The sequence below is a fragment of the Platichthys flesus genome, chromosome 10, assembly GCF_949316205.1.
Source record: "Platichthys flesus chromosome 10, fPlaFle2.1, whole genome shotgun sequence".
NCBI classification, from domain to species: domain Eukaryota; kingdom Metazoa; phylum Chordata; class Actinopteri; order Pleuronectiformes; family Pleuronectidae; genus Platichthys; species Platichthys flesus.
In genome coordinates this window covers 15,393,943-15,404,750 of record NC_084954.1, presented here as the reverse complement: position 1 = coordinate 15,404,750, position 10,808 = coordinate 15,393,943, and the positions used below count along the sequence as shown (strand labels likewise).

Below are 10,808 nucleotides of genomic sequence, written 5' to 3'. Positions count from 1 at the left end.
ATCCACTGTGGAAGCCGCTCAGTGAGGACGATTTCATGTGTGAGATATTATCGATAGAGGCCACTGCATGTTTGAAATGGTCGTGAAATATGGGTTGCCATGAAATCAGCTTTTATAGGATGTAAAAAGTGATTTTTTTCTTTTCTTTTGTGGGGATGTGCCCCAACTCCTATGTTTACCCTTGATTGCATGAATGCGCCGGAACATCACAGCTTTCTTCACGCAGGAAATGGTTTCATACGTCCATTTATAAATAGACTCACGTTTCTCACCCCACAAGAAGCCAATATTTGTGGGTGGGGGGGAGAGGGTGGAGGCCTTTGGTTTTCGTACGACAATAGAGTCGTGATCACATATGTTAAAAAAATGTTTGCAAATCAAATGAGGGGAATGCATTTCAATGTAAGGCTTCTGTTATTCCCGAATATCTAGGCTAGACCTGTCAGCTCCGCTCCCCCCTCCTCCGTCGTGAATGGTTCAGTCTTGGTTCATTCATAAAATTCTAGCGGAGCATAAAAGGAGGGGCTTTCATTCTAGTCGTTCAGTTGCCAGGTATCTACCTGGAGAAAAGACCCGCGCGCGCTCTTCCCCGCGGAGGGCCGCAGTCATATCCGATTTGATCGGGGCTTTGATATCTATATATTATTTGTTTTCTCCTCCTCCCTCCCGCGTGATGTTTCATATCAACTTGACGCCTGACATGGACGCAGTTTCGCCCACCACACGCCGGACAGAGTCTCCTCCTGCCGGGACGCTGTGCCAGAAGACGCCGCCAGAGGAGGCGAGCTCCCCAGCCTCCTCCTCCGAAGAGAGCAGTGCAAAGGTATGAATGGATTCGTTGATCACATATATTCAGCACTTAGCCCAGCCCCGTTACAAACACGCATCTAACAACCTGTTTATTATCTCAAATGGGACCCACAGACAGAATGCAGATCCTCATGCTTTTTAGTCGGTGGTGGTGGGGAGGAGGAGGGGAGGGGGGGGGCTGATTGATAAGATTTGAATCAACTGGCTGCGCTTCATCTATTTATTTTTTTTCAACGTCCCATCCCTCAACACATATTAATGTGTATTTGAACTACACACGAGTGCAGGTGTGAATATGACCGAATTGCACTGTGGCTCGTGTTGTTATGATTCCGACGTCCTGGGACCAAGAAGACGCGAGCGCGTTGATGCAGCGGTTCATTGAGAAAAATAGAAATCCATTCAGGAGACTCCACAGCATCCCTGCGTCAGTGCTGACGTCAGACACAATGAGAAAGTCAAACAGCCTATTGATCTGGGAGGAAGCTATTTTTGGTCTGGTATATTTCAAGAAAAACACACAACACATGCATGCTCCGCTCCGTTTTTACACTCTGAACACATGATTGGTGGGTTTCATGTATGAAAAAAACATTCTTTTAAAAACACTGATAGGATTGAAATGTAATGATTATAATAATATTATTAAAAAAACACATTGTCATTCTCTTTTTGAAATTCATTTCCACTTGTTCCAGGAGGTTGGCCGGGATGCGAGCTTTGAGGACGCTCAGTTTGTGCCGACAGTCACCGCAATTTCCTCTACCCCAGATTTCCAGTGGATGGTCCAGCCTACGATCATCACATCTGTCTCCCCGTCTCCGGGTAGCCAACGAGCCAAGGAGCCGCAGAGCTCCCACCGCACAGCAGCCAAAGCGGGCAGGAGCAAGGGGAAAAATGCTTCCAGGAAGGGGAAAGCCGAGCAGGTAGGTCAGCCCGGACGGTGTCTACACGCCTGCTATTGGCCAGAGCTGTCAACGGTGTGAATGTACACGTGCCAGTCTGAATTCCTTGTGTGCAATGAGTGCTATCGTGCATGCCGCCGTGGTTCCTCGCGCTGGCTGTGTGCCTTCCTTCACCAGTCCATTTATATTCAGGTCACAGCAAGTCTGCAACAATGGTCTATTTTTAGACGCATTGCAGCGAAACATTCTTTTGCCATTTTTTTTCTTCCAGAGGGTGAAAAAACGGATGTTGTGGATTAGGAGGTGCAATGGCTGGATTCTTCTAGGCAATAACTGAATTATTTATTTCACATCCCAGCTCTCTCCAGAGGAGGAGGAGAAAAAGAGGGTACGGAGGGAGAGGAATAAAATGGCTGCAGCGAAGTGTCGCAACAGACGGAGGGAACTCACGGACACGCTGCAAGTTGTAAGTAAACAGTGATGCATTTACTCAGCTGTCATTTGCATCCCAAATTGTGTGTGTGTGTGTTTTATTCCCCCTGTGGATGATTCTGGATCTCGCTCTATCTGAAGGAGACAGACCAGCTGGAGGAGGAGAGAGCGGCCCTGGAGACGGAAATAGCCAACCTGCTGAAAGAGAAGGAGCGCCTCGAATTCATCCTCGCAACCCATAATCCCGCGTGCCAAATGTCCGATGAGCTGGAGGCTATTTTCCAGGAGCCCGCGGGGTCCTTAGGGCTAACGCCCAGTCCAGACGAGGACAGACTTCCAGAGGACGGCACCCAGGAGGCTCCTTCGCTCCAGGACATGGACATCCCCAGCGACCCGTGCACAGCCATCTCTGGGAACTCCAATATCCTGCTGTGTGCCAGCGCCGAGGTCAACATCTGCGATCTGGAGCCCTCGCTGGACATTAAGGAGGGGCTGCTGGACGCCATGCTGCCCACCCTGGAGGAGAAGATGCCCATGGAGACGGCTCGGTCCGTGCCAGACATAGATCTCAGCAGCTCTCTCGGGGTCTCCGACTGGGAGACCCTGTACAAGTCGGTGTCGAGCGATCTGGAGCCCCTCAGCACGCCCGTGGTGACGTCCACCCCCACCTGCAGCAGCTACCTGTCTGTGTTCACGTTTGCATATCCGGAGCTGGACTCTGTGCCGGAGGGGCCGGACAGCCATAAAGGCGGAGGGGGCAAAGCCGAGTCTGTTGACATCCTCAACTCTCCAACTCTCCTTGCCTTATGATGTACCGAGGCACACGCTCTCTCTGGTTCCTCTGTCTTGCAGGTTGCTGTCTTTGAACTGATATGAACCATGTATGCCACAGTGTGCTGTAACCCCTCGAGGGATACAGTCATGACATATCTCGTGCAGTGTGACTCAGCAGACGTGTAAACCTTCTCCAGACACCTAGCCATACAGTTATGTAGCTAAAAGCATGGCTTGTATTTGAACAGGAGGGACTGGAAGGTTTCGGGTTTTAACAAAACGCATGCAGAGAAATTCCAAATACTTTTCAAAGCTCATATACTGTGTATCTGATCAGTTCCTAGATCCTAAGACGTACCGTGGAATTAAATGTTACAGTATGGTTTTGTGTTTTGGTGTCAATCGTGTATTGATTGCTGTAAATGTTGTATCTACATATACATCCATGTTGAGTATACTGCATACCTCAATGTCATCAACTGTGGTTTGAGCTCATCGTTACAATGTCGAAGGTTTTCCATGAAAACATCCAGTGCTACAAACTGTATATCTTATCAAGATGTAACTTATGGTTTATTTTTTTACCTTTCAGAATTTTCGTTCTATTTGTTCAAATGAAAAAGAAGATTCAAATGAGCATTGATTGCTTATCTATGCTGCTGAATACTGAACAATAAATCTACAGTCAGAGTGGTGCTGGTGTTTGTCTCTGAGAAATCCAATGTGGAAATAATACGATTTGGATGTCAAACTTAATCTGCTGTTCCAGAACATTAAATCAGAGTATGGAAGCCCTGGAGTGCAAATCAAAAAACACAACAACCAATCATAAAGCACATGGACACTGAGTCCAACCAATCAGCGACGAGCCTTTTTAATGGCCGCTATCTTCCTTTTCTGTTAGAATTTAAATGATGCTGTGTTTTGTAAATTGTTATGTTTTGAGATTTCCCATTGTGTTTTCTTATTTGTCGCTGTGATTTGTGATTGGTTGTTTTCTTATTTACAGTTGTGTTTTGCGATTTGTTGTGTTTTTCGTTTATTGTTGTGCTTTCTTATTTACTGTTGTGTTTTCCTATCAACAGTTGTGTTTCTTATTTACATTTTGTTTCTTATTTACAGTTATGTTTTCTTCTCTGCTGTTGTGTTTTCTTTTTTACAGTTGTGTTTTCCTATTTACAGATGTATATTCTCATTTGCTGTGGTGTTTTTGCCTTTTGTTGTGTTTTTCTTATTTACAATTGACTTGTGTGATTTGCACCTCAGGGCCACCGTATTAAAAAAGGTCATATTTTTTTCCAAGTGATCTCACAGCATGTGTTTAACATGGGAGGCAGTTATGTCAAACATGACTTCAGAGTTTCCTACGACCTATTGCAAATGACTGATCTTTTGTATTTGAGTGGGACGATTACTCCCAGTAGATGAGTGGTGGTGGTGCTGCATGTTGCAGTGCAGCCGGAGCAGGCCTCCATCTGAGCCACATTGCAGCAGTAGTGCAGCCTCAGTGTTTCTTGATGGGAGGAGCGGTAAGTCTTCCCCACTTCTGCCCCCACTATGTTACTTTTACATCCCTGTCGATGCTGCTGCTGCTGCTGCTGCTGCTTGCGCTCGGCTGGCATCGCCTGATTTCCGCATTCCCAAATCCTCCCAGCCTGGGATCACGTTTGAAACAATCGGGCTGATGCAACGGTTCCCACTTTTTAAAATCTACGCTCGACCCTCGGCCGAGCAGAAGAAAGGACATTTGTTGCACCTGGGATCCAAGTCAGGTCGGTACAGACGAACTTGTTGATGATTTGTTTTTGTAGTGGACAGTTTATTGGCGCGCCTCGCGTCCGACCCAACGAGCATGTAGTCGCCGTGCGGACACGGGGGCAGCTCCGGGAGGATGTTTGCGCCCTTTACGCTGCGTTGTTTGCGCATTCCGCCACTTTTACGCGTTTCGCGGCGGTGAAAGTAAACGTGACATCTGAGCGACCGTGCCACAGAAGAGGTCGCCCCTCTTTTGTGTGCATGCTGCTCTAACACGGACCCACGTCGTGCACAATACAGGACAAAATGTCCTTGTGTTTTCGTGCAGTGTTGTGTTTGCATTGTGCCGCAGAGTGGATGTTGAACACACGGGGTTTTACTGAGAGACGCGGTGTAACGTTTTAACACTGCGGCGCTGTGATGGTAACACAAAGTTACGTAAGATAAATTGTTGCCGCACTGAAGAAAAACTTCCGCTTTCAAGTTGACCAGAGGCTCCAGCGGCAGGCACATGTACGTGTATCCATCAACTACACGGCAAGTTCCTACACAACATGAAATAAACTGTACCTTCCTATGAAACAGTGCAAACACAATGATGATACAGTTCAATCAATGGAAGTGAACTATGTCCTCGTATCCTCAGGGTATAATAATAATAATACAGTTAAAACCGTTACAAGAGCATGTTAAATAGTTGTTTTAATCACACTCATGGTTCTCATTAGCCCTTATTGTGTTTTATCATTTTTATACAAGATATGTGAGATTCACGGCATTAAGGTGGTTATGCATTCGGCTTGGGTCTTATTGTGTCTTAGGGAATCCTTGTATATATTTTTTAAATGAAATGTAATTGAGACTCATGGGTTTAGGGTGGTTTTGGATTTAGCTCTGGAGTCATTCAAATGTCAAAGAACAATGTCAAAGTGTGTTGCTAATTCCAAATCAGCTCCATTATAAATTTCACACCAGTTCTAAAACCCTAAACGTTGCCCCTGGCTCTCATGTGACACGGTTCCGCTCTGTCATTTTCTGACCTGCAGTTTTGGGGGGAAGTGTAAAAATGGAAAGTTATTTTCACGCCTCCTGTTAAGTTCACGGTCTGAACAGTTGCATATTTGACAATAATAAACTCTTCCCTTTAACCTCACAGGGGTCACGGGTCAGTAGCTCAGCTTATTACAGTTTTGTTACAGCAGTGTTTCTGCCTGGTTATTCCTGTAATGTGTGCTAAAGGGTCTTCGGGTAATTGACCTTAAATAGTCATTTTTGGCCTTGTCATGTGGGCTGGAAATCTGCTGAGCTGTTGCAGTAATTTCCTGTCTGTTTGGCTGGCTGTGCTCACACACCTCCCTCATTGTCTGCAGAGATATGTTCCAAATGAAGATATTCATCAGTATGAAACGGCACGTAAATCTTGTCAGTGCAAAACACAAGAAAACAGTGGCATTCTTCATCTTGTTCAATTTCAATCTTCAACACATCATTCTGCTGTGTTCTTTAGGCAGCCGTATTCCACTGACACGACATCTCATAAGGAGAAAATCTGTTAAGTTAATGGGTATTTCTTGGCAAAGTTCAGCTTCAGCTCCCCTTGGAATTAAGAGGAATGTGTGTGTCTGTTTTCTACTCTGCTGTTCATCTCTCTTTTGGCTTTTGGACATTAACTTAGGTAAATTCTTGCCAGGACTCTTATAAATTTTTGTATTTCAATTCCAGAATAAATAATGAAATAGCATAATGAAGAGCAGCCTCAGCATCCGGCACCTTTAACAGAGCAGCAATTCATCACGGTAAAGGAAAGTCCTCCACCTTTGGGGGGGAAAGTCTTCTTCCAGCCCTTTAACAAACAGCAGGTCAGAAAAAAAAACTTGGACGTCCATTTTTTATGGAAAATGGCTGTTTCCAACCTTCATAACATAAACTATGCCCCTGGTATGTTTTATAACAAGCAGAGCAGACAGAGTTGTTCATGTCTTTTCATCGATCTGTCTAAGTTCTGCGTCTGAATCTGTGTCCCATTTCCTCCCTCTGCCTCGTAGCTGTGGTCACGACCGAGTCTGACGCGATGCCAGGACAAATCCCAGATCCCTCTGTGACAGCAGGCTCCCTGCCCAGCCTGGGCCCGCTGGCCGGGATCTCAGCCACCACGCTGACTGACAAGCTCAAATTTAGTGACCTCCAGGAGTTTGGGACGATGCTCTCACCGCTGCACTTCCTGGACAGTCTGGGAAAAAGGCCCCTAGTCATCAAAACAGAGGTACATAGCACACATTGAGCGGATGGAAACCAATAACTCTTAAACCTCTGCACATGTAAAAATATGTTTAGATACTCAAACCTGCCCATTATAGGTAATTTACTCTGGTATATTTATGTGTTATTTGTATGGAATAAGCTATATGTCCCTTATATATCATAAACATGTTTGCTTGAAACAAGAAAACACCTTTGTTGCTGAGTATTGTGACATATCTTAGTCAACAAGACCCCCTAGTGGACATTGGGGGGCTTATTTCTTTCTCCTCTCCACTGTCCAGGGATCTCTTAGTTCAAGAGTCAGTACTTTAAAGCCATGTTGACAAAGTTAGATGGAATTAGTCTCAGTGAGATCTCTCAAACATAGACTAGATCAAATACACACACTCAAAAAACATCACTGAGTATAAAACATATATAAACATATAAAATACATAAATACAATCCAAACCCTTAAAAACGATAAAATGCTAAAGCCCCAAACCAATTCGAATAAATAAAACCTATGAAAACAACCGCAGCAGCAGTGACCCACTGGATTTAGTGCGTAATACAAAAACATCTGCTTCACTGCCCTTTATTAAAACCAGCAGACAGTCGTGGGATAAGTAGTTTTTTGGAATCTGGTTGTTCTTGTTTTTACACTTTTCAGAGTTTTATCAGAGGGGAAGAAAATGGAAAAAGGCATTTAGCTGCATGGGAGGGGCCCTTTTTAAAATGGAATCTAAAGGGCTTTTAGTTTCAGTTTTGAATTGAGTTTCTTTTTTGGTTGCGAAATGGTAAAAGGACGAGTTATACACTGACTGACAAAGTGGGCTACTGTAGTAGCATCTTGCATGAGGAGGAAATACTGTTTTGCTTACATCAGAGCCTCATGTCTTTATGTCTGAAAGGTGAGAAGTGTATTTCTGATGTAGTGAAGTTGTAACATGGTAACGTGAGACAAAGACAGAATTTCAAGATAAATGTCGGCCCGGATTTGTCTTTCTGTGCAAGAATGTCTTTCTGTGCTTTTACACTGTGTATCATGGGGATAGTCACACTGACGGAAAAATCCCATTTAGTTCGACCTTATTCCTTCCATTACCTGCAGAGCTCATCCTGTAATACATGTTGCAGAGGCAGGGTTCACCCATGCACAGACAAGCAGCCATTCACCATCACATTCACACCTACGGCCAATTTAGAGTCTCCAGTCAACCTAATCTCAATCTGCATGTTTTGTGACTGTGGCGAAAAATCCACACAGACACGAACATGCTCAACACGTTTTTATGAGCGTGAACTCTTGTTCACGCTAAATTTTATGAGCGTGAACTCTTGTACAAATAGTATTTTTATATTATAGTTTTCCATAATTTATCATGTAAACTCATGTTCAGCCAGTAAAACCGTCACAGTAGTGAGATACAGTCGGACAGAGATTGTTCTTCCATAATGACATTATGGTCAAAAAGTATAATGGAAAGAAAATAAAAAGTTTGAAATGATTATTTTACCCCTACACCTGGAGCGGTTTCATACTTTGACACACTGTCAACCTCTTTTCCCCTGCGCTGCTCTTTAGAGGGATGATGACGGTGATAGGAGGAAACGAAGGCGAGAGAAGAACAAAGTGGCTGCAGCTCGATGTCGAAACAAAAAGAAAGAGAGGACAGATTATCTACAGCAGGTGAAAGACAGTTATCATCATTTCACATTATCACAGATTTATCTTATCTGTTGTACTTGCCAAACAAATCCCTTGACTCGATCCCAGTGTTTCTAACTCCCTTCTCCGTCCTCTGACAGGAGTCGGACCGACTAGAGATGTTGAATTCTGACCTGAAAGGGCAGATTGAGGAGCTGAAGCAGGAGCGCCAGCAGCTCATCCTCCTGCTCAACCGCCACCGGCCCACGTGCATTGTCAGGACAGATAGCGTCAAAACCCCGGAGAGCGAGGCGAACCCCCTGCTGCAGCAGCTGGAGGACAAGTGAAGGTGCGACGGGTTCGTGCAGACAGCGGCTGAGAAGAAGCAGCCAACAAGCAGCACTTAGTACCCTGGGCCTCGGCCACGGAGGAGAACCAGCGGAGCCCTCGTACCTTAAAGACACGGAGCGCTGCGGCACAATATGAGGAGCCAGTGTGATTGGATGTTGTTACGGCAGTTAAATCAAACTTTTCTACTTCTCCCTCCTTCTTTCCCGTGTTGCTGTCATTTTGGTCATCGGCGCCACTGTAAGTGTGAAGTTAAACAAAAACACACAGCACGTTATCTTACACTCAGCTTGTTGTTTTATAGCAGATTCTCTATTATATCTCCTCTTAACTTTAGCCATTAGCCAGAATAGATTCATCATAGCCGTTGTCAGACAGGACCTCCGGAGGATGTCCGGAGAATTGGGTCCGGACTTTCTCCGCAGTTTGCCTTTCACACATGAACAACACAGCAGGAGTTTCTCTGCTCGGACGCTCTAACAACAACAACAACAACAACAAATCTGCAGGTATTTCTGTGAGGGACGGTGCAGAGGCAGGATGTATCATATTCATTCTGCTGCGGAGATCACGTGTTTTTGTTTACAGCATATTGTAGACGGGCGTCTGCTTTCATCCCGAAGAGCTTTCCACTCTTATTACACAACTTTTTCATTTGCAGATATCTGTTTTCTTTTAGTATTTGCGTGTGTAGACTCGTCATCACAACAACCCCCAGCCGCTCGCGGTGGATCTCCTGCTGGGATCTTACATGTGCTCCTTCAGACTTTCTTCTGACTATTTACAAAGGGTCATTCCAGAGAAAGTCCGGAGGCTGTCACTCTGGCATTAACCTTCTCGAAAACCGCAACTCCTGAGAATGTCCGGTGGATCTCTGTCGTTCAGTGCATGTCTGTAAGCAGTTTATTTTACACTTTGTGGAGACAGCCAGAAAAATAATTGGCTTTTAAAAAAAATACACGTTAAATTCCACTCAATAGTTTCAGTTAATCAGTTGATGATTTATAAAGAAATAATTTACACTATACACTATAGTGTATAACTTTGGCTAAAACTGTGCTGCACTTGATCTGTTTGCATGTTGACAAGTTTCAGCCGCATTTCAATCCCTTTTAGTTTCCAACATGGTTTTACTGTTTGTGGGATCAGGCTACAAATGGGTTACTGAGGGGTTTCAGTACTTCTCTGTCTGTATGCTCATAATTATTTTTTCTTGTTTTGGCTTTGTTGAAATGCATTCCGGGAAATTTTAACTAAAATTCAATGACACAAAGGCAAACATGGGGAAATGGGTAGGCCTTATAGATATATTATATTTTAACTAAATCAACTTGTTATAGCTACAGACTGAGTAGTTAGTGTTTTCATATCATTCTAGTTCTTTCATACATTTGAAGACAATTTGATGGTGATTGACCCCTCCCCACCCCCCCTTTTATTCATAAGTTTTGGCGCAGGCGTCACATATATATATATAAATATATATATATATGTATAGATATGGACTGTTTACATTGTACTTTTACATTCTGTTATCATATTGTTACTACCAATTAAGTTTTTTATACTTTTGTATATGATATATATATGCATATAAGCTATCACAAAATCTCAGTATGTATTTCATTAAATAAATGTTTAGTTTATTTTTTAATGGAAATTTCTTTGAGTCCTACAACACATGACACATTTGTGTTGTATTTTTGTGACCAAAAGTTCTGGTAAAGTTTGCCATCTAGTGGTCAGCAGCGGCACAACTAGATAATCCCAAACCCACATTTGAATGGTTCGAAGGTTGTTGTTTTTCCAAGATTAAAGTTTTATTTTGTAATAAATTAAGTTAACAAAAGGTCAACGGTAGAATGAAAAGTGTTAAACAATAGTCCAGGGCA

At 43.8% G+C, this 10,808-nt stretch overlaps 2 protein-coding genes across 2 annotated transcripts; both read left to right on the top strand.

Annotated features, from left to right (window-relative positions):
• The first annotated feature begins 632 nt into the window (after window positions 1-632).
• Window positions 633-4,199, top strand: fosaa (v-fos FBJ murine osteosarcoma viral oncogene homolog Aa). The gene is made up of 4 exons (XM_062397664.1): window positions 633-823; window positions 1,509-1,736; window positions 2,074-2,181; window positions 2,289-4,199. The coding sequence occupies exons 1-4, from the start codon at window positions 674-676 to the stop codon at window positions 2,955-2,957; spliced, it is 1,155 nt and encodes a 384-aa protein (XP_062253648.1). The 5' UTR covers window positions 633-673; the 3' UTR covers window positions 2,958-4,199.
• A 277-nt stretch (window positions 4,200-4,476) lies between these two features.
• Window positions 4,477-10,594, top strand: jdp2a (Jun dimerization protein 2a). Its single transcript, XM_062396812.1, has 4 exons — window positions 4,477-4,693; window positions 6,722-6,939; window positions 8,506-8,610; window positions 8,730-10,594. Exons 1-4 carry the CDS (start codon window positions 4,606-4,608, stop codon window positions 8,913-8,915), a joined length of 597 nt encoding a protein of 198 aa, XP_062252796.1. The 5' UTR covers window positions 4,477-4,605; the 3' UTR covers window positions 8,916-10,594.
• The last annotated feature ends 214 nt before the right edge of the window (window positions 10,595-10,808 follow it).

Coding starts and splice junctions, on each gene's coding strand:
- fosaa (XM_062397664.1), top strand. CDS start 674: ATGTTTCATATCAACTTGACGCCTGACATGGACGCAGTTTCGCCCACC. Junction 824..1,508: donor CCGAAGAGAGCAGTGCAAAG/GTATGAATGGAT, acceptor CACTTGTTCCAG/GAGGTTGGCCGGGATGCGAG. Junction 1,737..2,073: donor GGAAGGGGAAAGCCGAGCAG/GTAGGTCAGCCC, acceptor TTCACATCCCAG/CTCTCTCCAGAGGAGGAGGA.
- jdp2a (XM_062396812.1), top strand. CDS start 4,606: ATGCAACGGTTCCCACTTTTTAAAATCTACGCTCGACCCTCGGCCGAG. Junction 4,694..6,721: donor GCACCTGGGATCCAAGTCAG/GTCGGTACAGAC, acceptor TCTGCCTCGTAG/CTGTGGTCACGACCGAGTCT. Junction 6,940..8,505: donor CCCTAGTCATCAAAACAGAG/GTACATAGCACA, acceptor GCTGCTCTTTAG/AGGGATGATGACGGTGATAG.